Raw genomic sequence first — 22,418 nt, forward strand, 5'->3', positions numbered from 1 at the left:
CACAATTTCTATCATGTGTCTAGAAAAAGAAGGATATAACGTGTTTCTTTATATTACTACTACTATCCCACCCATAAGCTAAGATAAAGTGACTTCCTTAATTCAATCAATAAACACCTTTTAAAAAAATAGGCCTGAATTTCATTCCATACAGAGGTATCCACAAATACACTTGCATCAATATTACATATCATTGATGATAACATTTACTGTGATTAGGACAGCTAACAGTTCATAATATCAGTAGATCAGAAATTTGACTCACTTTCTTCCTGTTTCGTTATAGGGCTGTGATAGATCTACAAAAAAAGAGAGAGAAAGAGCAATGGTTATTGTGAATCACTATAGGTAAGTACAGCAAATACTAAATAGCTTTCCCCAAATAAGCCATCAAAACCATTAGTGACTTTAAGGCTTTAACAAGAAAGAAAGTGGGCTAAACAGAATCATCTTTGCCTAGGGCCCTAGGAACAGTTGGATTAACAATCCCTGAAGATTACACTGGATTTCATACAGTTCACTGCAGTTTTAGCCTACTCATCTTAGACATTTACTTATGTAAAGCTTAGAGAATTTTTCTGATGGAGCAAGAGAGCATGAGAGAAAGAAAGTGATTTTCTCATGGATACCTGGGTAATTGGCATTGATGGTAAAATTTAAATATTCCTAATACCAACCTCCCCACCCAGAGACATTAATGGGTGTTTCCCTGTAGAAAGGCAAGTGCCCATCTGAAAGAGATCCATGCATTCACCAAGATTTCTCTGAGTCATCTTGAAGTATGCATTGTGATAGCTATGTGAGAGACCAAAGAAGAGATCCTTGACTCTTGAAGTCTAATCTTGGCTCTACCTCTACCTCATTATGAAACTTAGGCGTGTCCTTTTCATTCTCTAGACTTCAAAATTCGTATCCCTAAAACGATCAGGGTTGGAGTAGATGTTCCTTCAAGTCCTGATCTTCTTTGACACTTTAAGCAAAGGCAAGCATACTATGTATAAGATCAGTGAATTGGGGGGGTTAATAAAGCAGTGACAACATTAGTAATGTGAGGCTGCAGGAAATAAGTCCTCTATATGCCATCTGTATAGTTTGCTTTAACAAGCTCTCCTTTTAAAAGAAAAGTTTCTCCCTATGTGTGTATGCCAATGGATATTTCAGTGAGAGAGGTTTCTGTGCTTGGCCAGCCCCTTTTCACCACTGCTATAAAAAAGATATTTGTGAAACGTCTCTCATAATCAAGTTGGTAAGGATCCACATGCAGTGGGCCCATGTTCTAACATCATTCTCCACGAAAAGCCATCTGTATCCTTTGATTTTTAAAACCCTAAAGGGAGAGCAATTTCAGGAGAGGGAATTAAAAGTAAAATGCCTTACAATATTGTAAATTAACTATACTTCAATTTTAAAAAGTAAGAAGAAAGAAATATGAACAAAAACAAAGAATAAAATGCCTTGTGGAGCTTCCTACTATCCTCCTAAAGAAATATCACAGGCATGTAATAGTTAAGCTCCAGGTTTCTGGGAGGGGAGGAAGGGGAGAAAGGCCCTGGCCTATTTTCTGGATGACAGTCCTCACAACACCACTTCTCTCCTGCTACCATCTTGGTTGCTATTAATGCAATCTGGCATCTGGGCACTCCTCTTTAGTCTCCAAGGCACTGAAAACACACAGAAAGAAAGCCCTGTAATATATTTCCCCTCTTAGCAAGTTTTTGCCTTGCATAAAGCAAGAAGATTGGACTGTATCCAAACACTGTTGAATTTCAGTAGGTTTGTACCCAAACTTCAGACCAGTCAGAAGCACCTCAAACTAATACAGTATATTATGGTTGACAAACTAGCTTTCAATTGATTTTTCAAATCAACTCTGTGAGGTAGGTAGAACAGATATTATTAAAGCCATTTTACTTAAGAGAAGAGAACAGTCTCAGAGAGTAAATAACTATCTCAAGGTCACAGAATCATTGAATGGCAGAACCAGATCCAAATCTAAACTTTTGGGATTCCAACACTAGGAAGCTGATGTTATTTCATACGCCACGAGAAGAAACCTACGCAGAAGATACTGAAGAGAGAAAATGCTTTTCAGTGACCTCTGACTGTTCATATTGATCTTTCTATGATAATCACTAGCCTTTAAAAGTATTACTTGTCATCATATGTAACAGTGTTCTAAATGGAGTGGTGCATCCTGAGATATAGGATGGCAATACCATCTCCTGCCCTTAAAGAGAACAAGCTGACTTGGGGATGTAAGGGAGGGGCAGCAAAACCATTTTGAATAAAATCTTAATAAATGGCTTGTTCACAACCATGGAAATTATTTTCCATCCTTATATATGAACACATATTAATATTATAAACTGCAAAAAGGCTTAATTTTCTTTCTTAAGAAGATTTTGTGGGCATGGCTGCATAATCTAAGACCAGAGCAGGGAGCTGAGAGACCTGGATTCTAGGCCCATTGTGATGCCTTTCTGAGAGTGATCCTAGAGAAGTCTTTCACCCTCTCTGGAACTCAAGTTGCCTAACTTGTTAAACAAGAAATGTCAACTCAACAATTCCTTCTACCTCTAAAATTTTGAGTATCAAAGATCTATCACCATTTAATTATCCTGGACCCACTGCTACCACTAGAGCGACTCATATACTGGATTATGTTGCTGAGGTTTCCCTAGGATAACTTACAGGTTCTTTCCCATCCATGGCCTCCATCCATAGTCTTCTATTAGCTTCTGAAAGGGCTTGCAGAGTGATGGTTCCTGGCCTAAGGAAAAAAATGACAAGTTGAGAGCAGAAAAGTCACCTGAGAGAATGGAGTCTTGTGATCTAGGGTCCTCCTCAGCCCTGGGAGATATCAGACTGAGCAGGCACAGGCATATAGATTTCCAACTTCTCATAATCTTTTTTACTCAGAAAAACAATGGAACTTAGAGAACAGTAACTTTGGAGACACTGGTGGAGGTGGTATCTTGGTGGCCTCATGCCAGAGTTGGACAAGGAAATAGGAAGGCAGATACTGACACCTCACCATAATACACACTTAAACTGGCCTCACTGTGCTTGAGCCAAACTGAGGCTCGCCCTACCTCTCTCTCTTGGAAGCCAGCCATTTGGTCTGGGCTCTAGGGTTTCTGAGCATGTTCATTATGGGCACGTTCATCTATCAGGAAAATGGCTTGCTACTTTTACCACCCAGGATGTCCAAGGAGCATTTCAGTTGGAAATAAGTCAACAACATGCACAATGGCTCAGCCACATGGAGGAGGCCTTTTGGCTGATTTAAGCAATCTTATGAATAACAATGACAACTAATAGTTATTGAATGCTCACCAGATGCCAGGTTCTTTTCTAAGTACTTTATAGGTATTAATTCATTTAATCTACACAGGAAGGCTATAAAGCAGGAACTATAGTAATCCCTATTTTATAGAAGGGGAAACTGAGGCACAGAGAGGTTACCTAAGTTCACACAGTGGGTAAATATAGAGCCAGGATTTGAATTTAGGAATTTTGGTCCAGCAGCCATGTTCTTTCTTAACTAATACACTATAAGGCCTCTTCTGCATGGCAGATGACTTCAAATCCAATTTTATTTTATTTACTTGCAGTAACTATAACTACATACACAGAGATACTCCAATTTGGTATACTATGTTCTTTTTAGACCTTCAAAGCCAAACTGGAATTTGGGGATTGACCACATTATTGCAGGTATAAGGTCTCTTCCATTCTCTGTGTAGTTGTGCCATTATGAGATGCTTGTTACTCTCACTCCTTCTATGTTAAGATGAGACCTCTCTCAGAGTCATGAAATGATAAGAGCAATTACAAGAGAGTTCAGTGGAAAAGTCACTGTGCCTCAGTTTCTTTATCCATAAAAATGTTGGAGCAGACAAGCTGTGAGGTCCTTTACAGTTCCGATATCGAGACTCCTGTTCTACCTGTCCTTCTGTCTCTTATTCCATTAAAGTACTCCTTAAAAAAGGAAAGAAAAAAAAAAGAAAAAGCAATTCATTAACTAGAATGAATCGTTCTTTTTTCTGCTCTTTAGCTGTTTGGGCACAATTACACTTTACAGGATTTGCTACTGAACTAGGGATATTAGCTAACATCGTCATCAGTTAATGAAAAGGAATTCTGAATTCTAGGTGTCCTCAGGAGCTTATAAGCATTGTGACCACCTATCGACCCCATGCCAATTTTTTCCTCACAGACTCAAATTATAATATTCAAATAAGACTAAACCCTTAAATAAAAAAAAAGCCCCCAAATGATCTTTAAGCCAGAATCAATTGAAAACCAGGACTTGGCTTTGGGCACTGGATTCTTTCAAGTTTACCATTTTCTAAGAAACATCCAACCATTTGGATATAACTTATGGGGCTAGAAAGTCCAGAAATCTTTGTAAAAACAGCTACACAGCTGAATCCTGAAGCCAGAAGGAAGGAGAGCAAGCAAATGGGCAACAAACATAAAAGCACATGCTGTAGACTAGATAAGATGTTAAGCCCATTCTAGACTCAGTTTCCCTACATGGGAAACCAATAAGCTGGTATGTGTCCTCTCTTGACCATACGGAGAAACTGAAAGAATAAATAAGTGACTATTCAATAAGCATTTGGAGATTCTTGGGTGCTACCGAAAGTCAAATTCAAAGAAAAATATTGCTAAGAACAAGATGACAAAGTAGAGAGTACAGGCTTTTCCATTATGACTTTAGACAAATCCTTTGCCCACCCTGAGGTCTGAGTCACGCATCTAAAACAAAAAGGCATATACAGCATATTTGCAGTAGAGTCCAGTGGTTAAGAGTATGACTTGGAAACCAGTATTCCTGGATTTGGATCCTAGCTCTAATATTAAATAACTGTATAACCTAAGTGCTTAACTACTTTCTGTCTCCTTGTCTTTGTGAAATTGAGATAGTAACACTCCCTACTTCATGTGACTGATGAAGACTAAAGGAAAATATACACTTAAAAGGCTGAGAATGGTGCCTGGCACATAGAGGTACTCAGAGAATGTTAGCAGTTGTCGTTGTCATCATCATCGTCACTGTTGTCATTATTACTATTATTATTGCCCTTCAAGTTCTGATGGCCTATGAGCCTATGGCTTCAAATATTGGTAGGAACACTAATAAAAAAGTTATCCTCTATTCTGGAAATAGAAAAAGGGACTCAAACAGTCCTTTGTTCTATCCCACAGAGAACATGAGTAAAGGTGCCTGATGTCTACTGGGAGGCCTGCCTCTGCCCCTTATATCTGACTGACAAGCAAGGAAAGCAAATGCGGAGGTCACATGACTCAGAAAACTCCACATACATAGAGGTACCTCAGCATCTGTTAATATATTTGACCCTCTATTTCAGAACATATTTATTCTCCTTATAATAGACAATGGAATAAAATTAAAAAGAACGTGGGGTGTGGAGGCCTACAGACCAGGGATTGAGCACAGCCTTGCTACTATGTGACTTTGATTAGGGAAGGCAGTTAAATATATACAAGTCTTAATCTCTTCACTGTTAAATGAGGGAATGTTTTTTAAAGTGCCCAATATTTTGTAATTATGTTCATCAGGGATATTGGCCTGTAGTTTTCTTTCTCTGTGACATCTTTGTCTGGTTTTGGTATCAGGGTGATGGTGGCCTCATAGAATGAGTTTGGGAGTGTTCCTACCTCTGCTATATTTTGGAAGAGTTTGAGAAGGATAGGTGTTAGCTCTTCTCTAAATGTTTAATAGAATTCGCCTGTGAAGCCATCTGGTCCTGGGCTTTTGTTTGTTGGAAGATTTTCAATCACAGTTTCAATTTCAGTGCTTCTGATTGGTCTGTTCATATTTTCTCTTTCGTCCTGGCACAGTCACAGCAGGTTGTGCATTTCTAAGAATTTGTCCATTTCTTCCAGGTTGCCCATTTTATTGGCATAGAGTTGCATGTAGTAATCTCTCATGATCCTTTCTATTTCTGCAGTGTCAGTTGTTACTTCTCCTTTTTCATTTCTAATTCTATTGATTTCAGTCTTCTCCTTTTTCTTCTTGATGAGTCTGGCTAATGCTTTATCAATTTTGTTTATCTTCTCAAAAAAACAGCTTTTAGTTTTATTGATCTTTGCTACCGTTTCCTTCATTTCTTTTTCATTTATTTCTGATCTGATCTTTATGATTTCTTTCCTTCTGCTAACTTTGGGGATTTTTTTTGTTCTTCTTCTCTAATTGCTTTAGGAGCAAGGTTAGGTTGTTTATTTGAGATGTTTCCGGTTTCTTAAGGTAGGATGTATTGCTATAAACTTCCCTCTTTGAACTGCTTTTGCTGCGTCCCATAGGTTTGGGGTCGTCGTGTCTCCGTTGTCATTTGTTTCTAGGTATTTTGCGATTTCCTCTTTGATTTCTTCAGTGATCACTTGGTTATTAAGTAGTGTATTGTTTAGCCTCCATGTGTTTGTATTTTTTACAGATCTTTTCCTGTAATTGATATCTAGTCTGATAGCATTGTGGTCAGAAAAGATACTTGATAGGACTTCAATTTTCTTAAATTTACCAAGGCTTGATTTGTGACCCAAGATATGATCTCTCCTGGAGAATATTCCATGAGTACTTGAGAAAAATGTGTATTCTGTTGTTTTCGGATGGAATGTCCTATAAATATCAATTAAGCCCATCTTGTTTAATGTATCATTTAAAGCTTGTGTTTCCTTATTTATTTTAATTTTGGATGATCTGTCCATTAGTGAAAGTGGGGTGTTAAAGTCCCCTACCATGATTGTGTTACTGTCAATTTCCCCTTTTATGTCAGTTAGTATTTGCCTTATGTATTGAGGTGCTCCTATGTTGGGTTCATAAATATTTACAATTGTTATATCTTCTTCTTGGACTGATCCATTAAAAGGATCAGAAACCATGATCAAGTAGGGTTTATTCCAGGAAAACAAGGATTCTTCAATATACGCAAATCAATCAACGTGATACACCATATTAACAAACTAAAGGAGAAAAACCATATGATCATCTCAATAGATGCAGAAAAAGCTTTTGACAAAATTCAACACCCATTTATGATAAAAAAAAAACACTGCAGAAAGTAGGCATAGAAGGAACTTTCATCAACAAAATAAAGGCCATATATGACAAACCCACAGGCAACATCGTCCTCAATGGTAAAAAACTGAAAGCATTTCCACTAAGATCAGGAACAAGACAAGGTTGCCCACTCTCACCACTATTATTCAACATAGTTTTGGAAGTTTTAGCCACAGCAATCAGAGAAGAAAAAGAAATAAAAGGAATCCAAATGGGAAAAGAAGAAGTAAACTTTTCACTGTTTACAGATGACATAATACAATACGTAGAGAATCCTAAAGATGCTACCAGAAAACTACTAGAGCTAATCAATGAATCTGGCAAAGTAGCAGGGTACAACATTAATGCACAGAAATCTCTGGCAATCCTATACACTAATGAAGACAAATCTGAAAATGAAATTAAGAAAACACTCCCATTTACCATTGTAACAAAAAGAATAATATATCTAGGAATAAACCTGCCTAAGGAGAAAAAAGACCTGTATGCAGAAAATTATAAGATGCTGATGAAAGAAAGTAAAGATGATACAAATAGATGGAGAGATATACCATGTTCTTGGATTGGAAGAATCAACATTGTGAAAATGACTCTACTACCCAAAGCAATCTTCTACAGATTCAATGAAATCCCAATCAAACTACCACTGGCATTTTTCACAGAACTGGAACAAAGAATTTCACAATTTGTATGAAAACACAAATAACCCCGAGTAGCCATAGCAATCTTGAGAAAGAAAAATTGAGATGGAGGAATCAGGCTCCCTGACTTCAGACTATACTACAAAGCTACAGTAATCAAGACAGTATGGTACTTGCACAAAAACAGAAATATAGATCAATGGAACAGGATAGAAAGCCCAGAGATAAACCCCACACATATGGTCACCTCATGTTTAAAGGAAGCAAGAATATACAGTGGAGAAAAGACAGCCTCTTCAATAAGTGGTGCAGGAAAACTGGACAGGTACATGTAAAAGTATGAAATTAGAAGACTCCTTAACACCATACACAAAAATAAACTCAAATGGATTAAAGACCTAAATGTAAGGCCATGCACTGTCAAACTCTTAGAGGAAAACATAGGCAGAACACTCTATGACATAAATCACAGCAAGATCTTTTTGACCCACCTCCTAGAGAAATGGAAATAAAAACAAACATAAACAAATGGGACCTAATGAAACTTAAAAGCTGTTGCACAGCAAAGGAAATCATAAACCAGACCAAAAGACAGTCCTCAGAATGGGAGAAAATATTTGCAAATGAAGCAACTGACAAAGGATTAATTTCCAACATTTACAAGCAGCACATGCAGCTCAATAACAAAAATAGAAACAACCCAATCCAAAAATGGGCAGAAGACCTAAATAGACATTTCCCCAAAGAAGATATACAGATTGGCAACAAACACATGAAAGAATGCTCAACATCATTAATCATTAGAGAAATGCAAATCAAAAGTACAATTAGATATCATCTCACACCAGTCAGGATGGCCATCATTAAAAAATCTAGAAACAATAAATGCTGGAGAGGGTGTGGAGAAAAGGGACCACTCTTGCACTGCTGGTGGGAATGTGAATTGGTACAGCCACTATGGAGAACAGTATGGAAGTTCCTTAAAAAACTAAAAATAGAACTAGCATACGACCCAGCAATCCCATTACTGGGCATATACCCTGAGCAAACCATAATTCAAAACTTTATGTACCAAAATGTTCATTGTAGGTCTATTTACTATAGCCAGGACATGGAAGCAACCTAAGTGTCCATCACTGGATGAATGTATAAAGACGATGTGGCACATACATACAATGGAATATTACTCAGCCATAAAAAGAAACAAAATTGAGATATTTGTAGTGAGGTGGATGGACCTAGAGTCTGTCATACAGAGTGAAGTAAGTCAGAAAGAGAAAAACAAATACTTTATGCTAACTCATATATATGGAATCTAAGAAAAAAATGGTCATGAAGAACCTAGGGGTAAGATGGGAATAAAGACACAGACCTACTATAGAATGGACTTGAGGATATGGGGAGGGGGAAGGGTAAGTTGTGACAAAGTGAGAGAGTGGCATGGACATATATACACTACCAAACATAAAATAGATAGCTACTGGGAAGCAGCCGCATAGCACAGGGAGATCAAGTCGGTGGTTTGTGACCACCTAGAGGGGTGGGGTAGGGAGGGTGGGAGGGAGGTGGACGCGAGAGGGAAAAGATATGGGAACATATGTATATGTGTATCTGAATCACTGTGTTATAAAGCAGAAACTAGCACACCATTGTAAAGCAATTATACTCCAATAAAGATGTTAAGAAAAAAAATAAAATAACATTTAAAATAAATAAATAAATAAAAATAAAATGCCCTAGATGTGGCAAGTAAAATCATAGATACATTGAAACTTTAATTCCTGGGTTCTATTCTCAGAATTCCTCAGCATTTTTGGTTAGGGAAAAACACATTTAAAAATGAATACCAAATTCAGTATCTAACATGAGCTATACACAGGAATAGATGCAAGATATATAAAGATGAGTTGGTCTTAGTCCGTAACCTTAGTGCCAAACTGTTTGCAAATGCTTTGAGTCTATGGCAATATTACTTGCAAGTGGCTGGCAAATTTAAGCTGAAAAGTGAAACAGAATGGAACTAGACACAGAAAATTTTTATTTCGTTTATGTACATTGATGCTGCAGAGCCAAAGACACTAAATGTTCATGAAAAGAAGACAGTCAACAGTCACTTTCCCCTTCCTACTGGGCCTGAAGCTGTGGGGGAAATGAGTGACAGCCTTTTGGTTATCAGTAACAATGTTTACAATTACAGCCATCTTTGATTGACACCATCCATTCTTTTTTTTTTTTTTTTTGGCTGTGTTGGGTCTTTGTTGCTGCGCGTGGGCTTTCTCTAGTTGCGGTGAGCGGGGGCTATGCTTTGTTGCAGTGCGTGGGCTTCTCATTGTGGTGGCTTCTATTGTTGTGGAACAGGGGCTCTAGGAACACGGGCTTCAGTAGCTGTGGTACGCAGGTTGAGGAGTTGTAGCACACGGGCTTAGTTGTTCCGTGGCATGTGGGCTTTTCCTGGACCGGGGCTTGAACCTGTGTTCCCTGCATTGGCAGGTAGATTCTTAACCACTGTGCCACCAGGGAAGTCCAGGACCATCCATGCTTAACAAAGAATGCATATAGATTCACAAACAGAATTTTTTTTAACATCTTTATTGGAGTATAGTTGCTTTACAATGTTGTGTTAGTTTCTGCTGTGTAACAAAGTGAATCTGATATACGTATGCATATATTCCCATATCCCCTCCCTCTTGCGTCTCCCTCCCACCCTCCCTATCCCACCCCTCTAGGTGGTCACAAAGCACTGAGCTGATCTCCCTGTGCTATATGGCTGCTTCCCACTAACTATCTATTTTACATTTGGTAGTGTATATATGTCCATGCCACTCTCTCAACTTCTCCCCAGCTTACCCTTCCACAAACAGAAATTTAAAATGGGGAAATGGACTAATAGTTACTTATTCCCAGACAAAAAAAAATGCCTTATTTTCTTAATCTGATCTGTATGACTCCAGTCACTAATAGTTTTGTTCATATGATATTGTAATTCAACCTTCCAGTTCCTTTCTAGCAATCTGATCATTTTGTTAAATTCTACTGTATTACTTAGTGCCTAATACATGGAAATAATGGACTGAAATAAAATCAACACATTTACTCACTGAATTTTGGATCAACCTCCCAACTATATAACATGCCTTTTTCCAAAATAACTCCAAATATTCTCATTTTAAAATTTAACAGTTAAATTTCCCTCTGATAAAATTGCCCAGGTTGAAAAAACAAAAAAGAGGGCACTGGAGAGAAACAAATGCAACGAAGTCCAAAGTTTGCAAGCTTTTGCTGAAACCAGAAAGTTGATAATCAAACTATTTCCACTTTACATAAATATCTGCAAAGTAGGAAAATCTGTATCATATTTGTACCAAATGGGGAAAAAAGACTCCCCAGTACCACTACCACCCTCCATCCAATCTACCTCCCCTTAAATATGTGTTCCAATTCATTTGTTCTTGTATATTAAGAAATAAAAAAGAATGAGTTTTTTTACCCTGTCCTTTTGTAGCATCACCAAATGTTGACCTTTTGCATATATAATAGCAAATTAAATCCTAGGAGTAACTTCTGCCTAAAGCAAGTGAGGCAAAGCTGACTGAACCTTGAATAGAGAGAACTAGCTCTGGGCCAGCTCTAACAGGGATCCCTGAAAGGGCAGCCAGAAGAGCCAAGACAATGATGTCATGAATAATTTTGCTCATTTTTATCAACGAGAGATGACAGAGGAAAATAAAATACCTACCCAGGCTCAGCATCTGGCACATGGGGACATTGTCAATTCATATCAGCACAGCTTACCTTTCATTAGTTTCTATATCAAAACAGAATCTCTTGTCGATAGACTCCGTCTTCCTTCTCACGCAGTACTTCAGGGTTAAGTCCAAGGGTCCCTGATATAAGAAAAGGATTAATAGCCAGCTTGAAAAAAAATACATAGAAGCTTCTTCTGCCTACTGCAGCGTTCTCAGTGTCACTTGGAAGGCATCTCTCAGGGCAGCGGGAACAATGTTTAGCCTCACTGAGAAGCTTGTCCCCTCAAATGGTAGTTGCAGCAAGGTGGCAGATGGTTTCTCTCTGCTCCAAAAATCAATGGCTGAGTTCAGGAGAAAATGCTCAGGATAAGCCCTTGCTCTTTTCCAAGCATGATATATTAAATAGGAAGCTCATTATACAACATGTAAAGGGGAATTCAGGAGAAATGCACTGCCCAAAGTGTACAAAATAAATGTACAAAATAAAATTTCGTGAGGCTTCTAGGTAGGGAGTTTGCAATGAGTAAGTGGCTTTCTGCATCTTCCTTGCATTAAAGTGGCAGATAGAAGAGGGGAAGAAAAATATTTTTGGTTCCCCACTTCCAGAGTCTTTAAGATGATGGGAATTACAAAAGCAATATCTCCAAAGATAGGGCAGGAGTAGGGAAAATAGGCATATTTGTGTAATAGTCAAGGTGTCATTTGGTATTTCATATGTGCAGGATAGTGTGACCCATCTGTCTTGTGGTCATGTAACAAGGCCATAGAAATCCACTGTGTCCACAGATTAAAATTCCCCAAATCCCAACATAGTTCAGTTCCCTTCTATTATCTCAACAGAGACAGTGGGGTATAGGAAAGAGAAGTAATGTTTATGGATCACCTACTATGTGCCACATATTATGCTAGGTATTTTTAAACCACTTTTCTTCAATAACAACATTCAGAGGGAAGTGAACCGCAGAGAGGTAAAATGGCTTACCCGAAGTCACCCAAGTCGATATAGCAGAAATAGCAATAAACTAAGAAGTTTAAAACCTTGGGTCTTGTCTCAGTTATGCAATTTACTAGCTATGTGGCCCAGAGTAAATATTCTTCCTCTCTGAATATAAACTGCACAACCTATTAAATAGGAGTAATACTACCCACCTTGCTGTCTCGAATTCAGAAATACTGCCTAAGCACTATACCATCCAAACTGGTCCATACAGCTGATCATCCAGTACTTCCCTCTCATTGTCACACTCAAGCCCTTTGCAGGTCTATCCTTTTACTTGTTCCTGCACTATAGAAACAAAACTCTATATTTACCTTTCAATCTGCCTTCCCAACCCCAACACTTAGGATATCAAGCACTGTTAGCCTTGCAAGATGAGAGTAATTAACAGTATCGTGTACTCACCCTCCTTCTTTAAACTCTCAACTCCTTCAGATTTGGTGAGGTGATGTCAAAGCTTGGGGGACAACACCCTGCCCCCCACTCCAGGTTCACCTCCAGACACCGTCATCTAGTTTATGTCCCATCAGTGCAAAAGTACTCTTATTTCACACATGTATCATGCTCTTTCATGACTCCAACTTTGCATATACTGTTTCCTCCACCCAAATTGACTTTATCTATATTCTTTGACTGGCTAAACTCTTAACTTGTTCTGCAACTTGTAGTTCAGCTTTCATTTCCTCAAAAATCCTTCCCCAATACCATATACTGTCTGCTATGTGTTTTCTGCATTGTATTAAAGCTTTTTTTTTCATGTCTGATTTCCCCACTTGACTGAGATCTCCTCAAGGATGTGGGCAGTGTCTTATTTATCTTTATATCTCTAGTACCTAGTAAAGAGTTAGTGCTCAATAAATATAAACTACATTATCATCCTTGCCATTTTTTCTGAGAAAAATGATACTGAGCAACATTAAGTAATTTACTCAAGATCACAATTTACTAGGCCACAGAACTAGGACTTAAGACTAGTTCTTGAGACAAGAGTGTCCAAGAGGTGGAGTAGGATGACCCTTAGCTCACTTCCTCCCATGTGCACACCAATATTACAACTATTTACAGAGCGATGATCAATGATGAGAATCACCTGAAGACTAGCAGAAAAGATCTTCTACAGCTAAAGGTATAAGGAAGGAACCACAACTAGACAAGTAGGAGGGGCACAGACATGGTATAGTCAAGGCGCACACCCCTGGGTACATGATCCACAAACAGGAAGATAATTACAATCGCAGAGTTTATCCCTAAGGGGCAAGGGATAAACTGACCCCCATATGGGATTCCTAGTCAGGGGGTCCTGACCTGGGAAGACAAGGCCTCAGAACATCTGGCTTTGAAAGCCAGGGCTTCCTTTCAGGAGGGCCAGAGGGCTATAGGAAATAGACACTCTATTCTTATAGGGTGCACACAAAATCTCACCTGCTCTGAGAACCAGGACAAAAGCAGTAATTTGAAAGGGGCCTGGGTCAAATCAACCTGCTGGTATTACAGACCCACCCAGAGAGACAGGAGACAACTGGAACTCACCCTAGGGACATAGACACTGGTGGCAGCCATTTTGAGGAGCACCATTTTGGAGTTCCCCTTGTAGCTTATTAATGTCAGACCTGGCCCCACCCACCAGCTAGTTGGAAAAAGTCCTAGGACATGCTAGTCCAGCCACAGAGGGAAACAGCCCCATCCACCATCAGGCTAGCAGCAGCAATAGGTCCCCCTGGACTACCCAGCCATTCCAGGACCCAGTGTCATCTAACAGAGAGCACAGGGCTCAGCCCTGCTCACCAGTAAGTGGGCAAAAGCTCCAGGCACTGGCCTTACTCTGGAGCAGGCAGGCAACAGCCCCAGGATACAATGGGATCCAACACTGCCCAGCTGTGTGCTGAAACCAGCTTTGAGACATACTGTGCCCCACAGCCAGCTTACCCAGGATCCAGCCCCACCAAACAGCAGGCTGACACCAGTCCTTAGACCCCTGCTTGACCCAGCAGCAGCTTGACACCTGCTCTGGGACCCTTCCTTTGGGCTTCACAAGAAGCCAACCAGTGACCTGGCCAAGCCCACCAGTGGGTAAGGACCAGGACACAGCCTAAACTACCATGGGGAAATAACCAGTTCCAGGACTCCCTGGGCCCCACAGCCAACTGCAATGGAATGCAGACCAGCCCACCAGCAGGTGGTAGCTTCAGCAGTAGGCAGGGCCTGGCAACCAACCACGGGGGGTTGCCCACCAGTTTGCCCATAATAGTAGGCCCCACCAAAAGAGGGGCCTCTTTTTATATATAAGACATTCTATTCAAAAGCTAGCTGCAGAATATACATTCTTTTCAAGTGCACATAACACTCTCCAGGATAGATCACAAGCTAGGATGCAAAACAAGTGTCGGTAAATTTAAGGAGATAGAAATCATATCAAGTATCTTTTCTAACCACAACACTATGACTAGAAATCAACTACAAGAAGAAAACTGCAAAAAAACCTACAAACATGTAGAGGATAAACACTGTGTTACCAAACAACCGAAGGATCACTGAAGAAATCAAAGAGGAAATCAAAAATACTTGGAGACAAATGAAAATGAAAACAAAACAATCCAAAATTTGTGGACTGCAACAAAAGCAATTCTAAAAGTGAATGTTACACCAATACAAGCCTATCTCAGGAAACAAGAAAAATCTCAAATAAACAACGTGACCTTACACATAAAGTAACTAGAAGAACAAACAAAAGCCAGTGTCACTACAAGAAAAGAAATCATAAGATCAGAGCAGAAATAAATGAAATAGAGACTAAAAAACAAAAAATAGATAAGATAGATTAAATTAAGAGATGGTTGAAAACATAAACAAAATTGATAAATCTTTACCCAGAGTCATCGAGAAAAAAGAGAGAGGGCCCAAATCAATAAAATCAGAAATAAAAAAGAAGTTACAACCAACAACACAGAAATACCAAGGATCATAAGCGATTACTATGATCAATCAAACACCAATAAAATGGACAACCTAAGAGAAATTCCTAGAGATAAATGTACAACCTTCCAAAACTGAATCAAGAAGAAATAGAAAATACAAACAGACCAATTACCAGTAATGAAACTGAATGAGTAATTAAAAGAAATACTCCCAACACACAAAAGTACAGAACCAGATGGCTTCACAGGTGAATTCTACCAAACATTTAAAGAAGACTAACACCTATTCCTCTCAAACTATTTCAAAAAATTATAGTGGCAATACACTTCTGAATTTATTCTGTGAGGCCTGCATCACCTTGATATCAAAATCAGACAAAGACACCACAAAAACAGAAAATTACAGGCCAATATCACTGATGAACATACATGAAAAAAATCCTCAACAAAACTTTAGGAAAGCCAATTCAACAGTACATTAAAAGGATCATATACCATAATCAACTGGGATTTACCCCAGGGATGCAAGGATGGTTCAATATCCACAAATCAATGTGATACACCACTTAATAAACTGAAGACTAAAAAATCATATGATCATCTCAAGAGATGCAGAAAGAGCTCTTGACAAAATGCAACATCCATTATGATAAAAAAAATTCTTAACAAAATTGATATACAGGGAACATGCCTCCACGTAATAAAGGTCAAATATGATGAGCCCACAGCTAACATCATAGTCAATGGTGCAAAGCTGAAAGCATTTCCTCTACGACCAGAAACAAAACAAGGATACCCACTCTTACCAGTTTTAATGAACATAGTATTGGCATTGCAGGCCACAGCAATCAGACAAAGAAAAAAGAAAACAAATCCTAATTGGAAAGGAAGAAGTAAAAGTGTCAATGTTTGCAGATGACATGATACCACATATACAAAATCCTAAAGATGCTACCAAAAAAACTATTAGAACTCATTGAAGAATTCAGTAAAGTTGCAGGATACAAAATTAATATACAGAAATCTGTGGCATTTGTACACACTGACAACAAACTATCGGAAAGAGAAATTAATAAAATAATCCCATTTATAATCTCATAAAAAAATAAAATACCTAGGAATAATCTAAGGAGGTAAAATGCCTGTACTCAGAAAACTATAAGATGCTAATGAAAGAAACTGAAGATGATACAAACAAATGTAAAGATACTCCATGCTTGTGGATTAGAAGAATTAATATTGTTAAAATGACTGTACTACCCAAGGTAATCTACAGATTCTATGTAATCATTATAAAACTAGCAATGGCATTTTTCACAGAACTAGAACACGTAATTCTAATATCTGTATGTAAATGCATAAACCCTGAGTAGCCAAAACAATCTTGAGAAGGATGAACAAAGCTGAAGTTAACATGCTCCCTGATTTCAAACTATACTACAAAGATACAGTAATCAAAACATTATTGTTCTGGCACAAAAACAGACACATAAATCAATGCAACAGAACAGAGAGACCAATAATGAACCCACACTTATGTAGTCCATTAAGCTATGACAAAGGATGCAAGACTATACAATGGGGAAAAGACAGTCTCTTCAATAAATGATGTTGGGAAACTAGACAGCTACATGCAAAAGAATCAAACTGGACTACTTTCTCACATCATATACAAAAATAAACTCAAAATGAATTAAAGACTTAAGTGTAGGATTTGAAAGCATAAAACTCCTAGAAGAAAACATAGGCAGTTCTCTCTGTGACATCAGGCTTAGCAATATTTTATTGGATCTGTCTTCTCAGGCAAGGGCAACAACAGCAAAAATAAACAAATGGGATTTCTTCAACCTAAAAAGCTTTTGCACAGCGAAGGAAACTGTAAACAAAATGAAAAGGCCACCTACTGAATGGGAGACAATATTTGTAAATGATATATCTGATACAGGGTTAATATCCAAAATATACAGAGAACTCATAAAACTCAAAATTAAAAAAAAAAACTATTTAAAGAATAGACAGAGGGCCTGAATTTTTTGAAAGAAGACAAACAAATGGCCAACAGGAACATTAAAAGATGCTTAGCATCGCTGATCATTGGGGAAATGCAAATCAAAACCACAATGAGATGTCACCTCACATCTGACTGAATGGCTATCATCAAAAAGACCACAAATAACAAATATTGGTGAGGATGTAGAGGAAAGGAAACCCTAGTACACTCTTGGTGGGAATTTAAATTGGTGCAGCGACTGTGGGAAACAGTATGGAGATTCCTCAAAAATTTAAACATAAAGCTTCCATATGATCCAGCAATTCCACTCCTGGGTATTTGTCAGAAGAAAACAAACACACTAATTAGAAAAGATATATGCACCCCTATGTTGAGCATTACTTACAATAGCCAAGATACGGAAGCAATCTAAGTGCACACGAGTAGATAAATGGATTAAAAAACATGTGGTATATAAAAACCATGGAATATTACTCAGCCATACAAGGGAATGAAATCTTGCCATTTGCGTCAACATGGATGGACCTCGAGAGTATTATGATAAGTGAAACAAGTCAGACAAAGACAAATACCATATGATTTCACTTATATGTTAAATCCAAAAAACAAAACAAATGAACCAACGTAATGAAACAGAAATAGAATCATAGGTACAGAGAACAAACAGGTGGCTGCCAGAGGGAAAGGGGGGGCAGGATGTGAAAAATAGGTGAGAAAGGTTAAGAGGTATAAATTTCCAGTTACAAAATAAATGAATCACAGGTATGAAATGTACAGTGTGGAGAATATAATCAATAATTATGTACTATCTTTATATGGTGACAGATCATAACTAGACTTATCATGGTGATCCTTTTATAATACATAGAAATCCCGAATCACTATGTTGTTCATCAGGAACTAACATTGTGTTACAGGTCAATTATACTTGATAAACAAACAAATAAACAAAGTAACTCATAGAAAACAGAGATTGGATTTGTGCTTACCAGAGGTGGAATCTGGGGGAATAGGGAATTGGACGAAGGCATCTAAAGGTACTAATTTCCCATCGTAAGATAAGTAAATACTAGGGATGTTATGTATAACATGATTAATATAATTAACACTTCTGTATGTTATATATGAAAATTGTAAAGAGAGTAAATCCTAAGAGTACTCATTACAAGAAAAAAAAATTTTCTTTAATTTTGTACCTGTATAAGACAATGGGTGTTCACTAAACTTATTGTGATAATACTTTCATATTGTATGTAAGTCAGATCATTATGCTGTACACCTTAAACTTATACAGTGCTGTATGTCAGTTATATCTCAGTATAACTGGAAGGGAAAAATATTTGATATGAAGAATGAATGAAGGAATAAGTAAATGAATAAATAGGTAAAACTAGTTATTGTGATTCAAAATGTAGCTCTCTTGCCTCTTACAACTACCTGAAAGGGAAGGGATGAGAATCTTATAAAACAGTATTTGGGATTGTGCTCTGTAAAGTAAGCAGTACAACCCAAATGGAAGTTGATAGGCTGAACTACTAGAGTACACTTGTAAGTACCACAGTCAGAAAGAGAGCTAATTCTTCCAACTCCAAATTGGGCTAATGATACTTCACAGTGCTGCTGAGAAAGTAAATGGCCCATGGCAGCAAATGTCTAGCTCAGAGCCTGGTGAACAGCAAACATTGAATAAATAGTGGCTTTTATGGTGTTATCATTATTATAGTCTCACTTATTTGTATTATTTACCTTTCTAAAACACAAACTAGTAAAAGGAACTGAGAGAAATGATAAGAAGAAACCATTTCCAATTCAGTTTATGGAAATTAAAGTAACTACTTCCACCTCCCCTTTGCTGTAAATGGTCAAGCATGTTCCTCTTTCCATTCCATAAAGAGTCCCATATTTAAATTGTTTAGGCTGACACTTACTGCAGTTTTGCAAGTAGCCACTCAATTAAAAGGGCAGGGGGAAAGAATAACTAAAAGAAGGGCTTGCTCTCATCTGCTAAGAACCTATGAACGTGGTATCTGCTGCCTCTGGCCTCAGCTTTGCAGTAGGACCTGCCTAAGAAAGGAACTTTGAAGTCCAAAGTTTGGAAAGTAATGTGTGTAGAAAAAGAAAAGAAAGAGACTACAGGACAGTGTTACTTAAAAGCACTTGCCAGTCAGATACATAAGCTAAGTTCTGACAGAAATGGGACAAATTCTGTGCTACAGCACAATTTATTGGAACCACGTTGAAAGGTTCTTTGGCAATTGGCAGACTGGAAACTAAGGAGAGTTTTGGATTCATGGATGAATAACTGGCCCGCATAGAAACATGGATGAGGGTTGTGGAGACCCAATATGGTATGCTCTGTTAGAGGTGCATCCCATGTCTAATCCACATTCAAAGCAGAGTGGCAAAACTTGTGGTTAATGACAAAAAAGAAAAGCAGTTTTTCAACAGTCTGCCACCAAATCTCAATCATCACTAATTTCCTATGAATAAGCCACATAAGAGAGATCTTCCATGGAAAGCACCAGCAACGGAGAAAAAGTCTCCAAATTTCTGCCTATCGAAATTGGGTCTTCATGCACCACAACTTTCAATGCTAACAAGTAAACCTTTTTTTCACTTTATAAACAATTTGTAAATAAGGGAAATTCTTAAAAATATGCCCTAAGACCCTGTCTGAGAAACAGTTAAAGGGACACACTTAACTACTTTTAGAATATGAAGAGTCAGTCTATCAGGTTTTATCTTAAGAAACCTTCAGGTGTGTGTACATGTGTGCGTGTGAGTGTATGTGTGTGTGTGTGTGTGTGTGTGTGTGCATGTGTTCCCAAAGCCCCTACCAAGATAGGCAAAAGTGAGATAACAGAATAATTTTTTTAGCTGGGTGGTCATACATAAAAAATAATATATAATGTATAACATAATATAACATATATATATAAGATCAGGTTCCTCCAGGTTAGTGAACTATCTTCTCAGTGTGTTAAACTCATCTTGCCATTTTGGAGAGTAGGGGAAAGTTTGGAGGGCAGAAGAAGATGCATTAACTGTTTAAAGATATTTGAGCATTACATACAATGTGGGGTATAGATTATTCCAACTTTAGGCAACAGAATACTCCTTGAAAAAAGGAATTTTGGAAAATGTTTTGTATTTTAAAGTCTTAACTATTTAAAGGAATCCTATAGTAGAGCCTTCTTAAAAGCAAGTAATACTCTCCTCCAAATTAACCATATTTTTTTGCAAATTTTCTTTGTACAATGTGATAGACTCTTGTAATAATGATCTAAAAGAGTACAGGCACTTTCAGAAGGCCTAGAATCATTAACACAGATTTTTCACTCAACTGAGTAGTATCTGGCCCAATGCAAACTTAGGCCACAAAGAACATATGAAGTCATGGCTTCACACAACAGTGGTGGACTTGATTCTTTGACACAAAGTCAACATATACTCTTTTCTGAGATGCAGTCACAGATGTATTTCAAAAAAATGTGGCCCATAAAAGAACTGACCTGCTGCTTAGCACCTGGCTTCTGCTCCATAGGTGTCATGGTGAGCGTTTTGGTCTCTTTCTCATATTGGCAGTAGTATTTCACCCAGGATATTCCCAAAGCCCCTACAAAGATAGGCAACAGTGAGCTGATAGAATAAGTATTTTGTCTTCATGGTCAGTCCACCCCTAAGACAGAAGCTGTGTACAGATTATTCTTCATGGTCATGATCCAGATCTAGTGCTACTTTTCCCCTGAGCTCTAGCCGTGCAGTACCACCTGCCCACTACACAGATGGATAACCTAATCATCATCAACTGCTTTCCACATCTGCTCTGGCTTGCTCCAAACCACTCTCCTTGCCATGTTCCCTGTGAATGCTCCCATTATATATCCTATTGTATGATCTGGAAACATCTGTAATCTTCTGCTCCTCCTTCCCTGTAACCTGCCCTTCAATCCCCTACATGTCTCTCCTTTCACCCCTTTCAGAACTGAATTCATTCAGGACCCTATTTCTGACTTTTTAAAAAAATGTTTTATGAGCTATTTCAAACAAAACAAAAATTCACTATTTCTCCAATTAATTCTTTCAGTGGCCTTCTCTTTGGTTTCCCCTATCTGTGATCACTCCTTTCTAGCCCATTCTCTACTCTTTTGTTAGAGAAATATTTTTTTAATTATAGGTTTATTTATATCATTCTTTTTATTATAAACCACCCATGGCTTTCCCACTCTGTCCAAACTCCTTAGGTTGGCTCACAAAGCCTTTTATAATGTGATCGTATTTACCTTTCCAACTTTGTCTTTTGCCACCCTCACCTCTATGCTCTTGTCTCATGGAATTATATTCAGTTACCAAAAAAATAGGTAGCAATATAATATATAGACCAAGTTCAAGACATATTTAAGAGTGAATAAGGCACTATCACTAATTATATCAGGACAACAAGTATAAACCAGGACTGTCCTTGTAAAACCAAGACCCTACAAACAAACTATAACCTCACACACCTCTGTGACTTTATTCATGCAGTGGTATACACCTGGAATTTTCTTTGCCATTTTCTTTACCTGTCAAACTCCCAGTCATAATTCAAGTTTCAGTTCATATATCACTTCCTCAGTGAAGCCCTTAGATATATGCCCCAAATGCAGTGTTCAACACATTTCATTATAGTTCTTGATATACTTGTGTCTTAATCAGACTGTGAACTTCTTGAGGGCAAAAACCAAGCTTGATCCATTTTTTGTACCCCCAATGCATTGCATATTGTCTGGCAAAAAGGATTCTTAGTAAGCGTACATTCAACTGAGTAGGAATGTCATATCCATTTAACAAATTAGAAAACTGGGGCATAGAAGGATCACATAGTTAGTTGATATTAGAGCCAAGATTACATACTCATTACTCTGTGCCTCTCTTATAATATAACAGTGGTTCTCAAGTAGGGGCAATTTTGCCTCCCAGGGGACATTTGGCAATGTCTAGAGACATTTTTGGTTATCACACCTGGGAAGTGCTATTAG

General features: G+C 38.0%; 1 protein-coding gene across 1 annotated transcript in view; it reads right to left on the bottom strand.

The window, feature by feature from the left end:
* Window positions 1-22,418, bottom strand: part of OPHN1 (oligophrenin 1) — a gene marked incomplete at its 3' end in the record, with an annotated part of 592,087 nt that overhangs the window by 225,778 nt on the left and 343,891 nt on the right. Inside the window, exons 10-13 of the mRNA XM_082864786.1 lie at window positions 20,910-21,013; window positions 11,521-11,612; window positions 2,692-2,770; window positions 266-299 (exon numbers count right to left, since the gene is read on the bottom strand). Of these exons, the coding sequence (XP_082720912.1) occupies window positions 266-299; window positions 2,692-2,770; window positions 11,521-11,612; window positions 20,910-21,013 (309 nt within the window). The remainder of the gene's footprint in view (window positions 1-265; window positions 300-2,691; window positions 2,771-11,520; window positions 11,613-20,909; window positions 21,014-22,418) is intronic.

This window comes from Leucopleurus acutus (assembly GCF_964270905.1).
Source record: "Leucopleurus acutus genome assembly, chromosome: X".
In the NCBI taxonomy this organism is placed as follows: domain Eukaryota; kingdom Metazoa; phylum Chordata; class Mammalia; order Artiodactyla; family Delphinidae; genus Leucopleurus; species Leucopleurus acutus.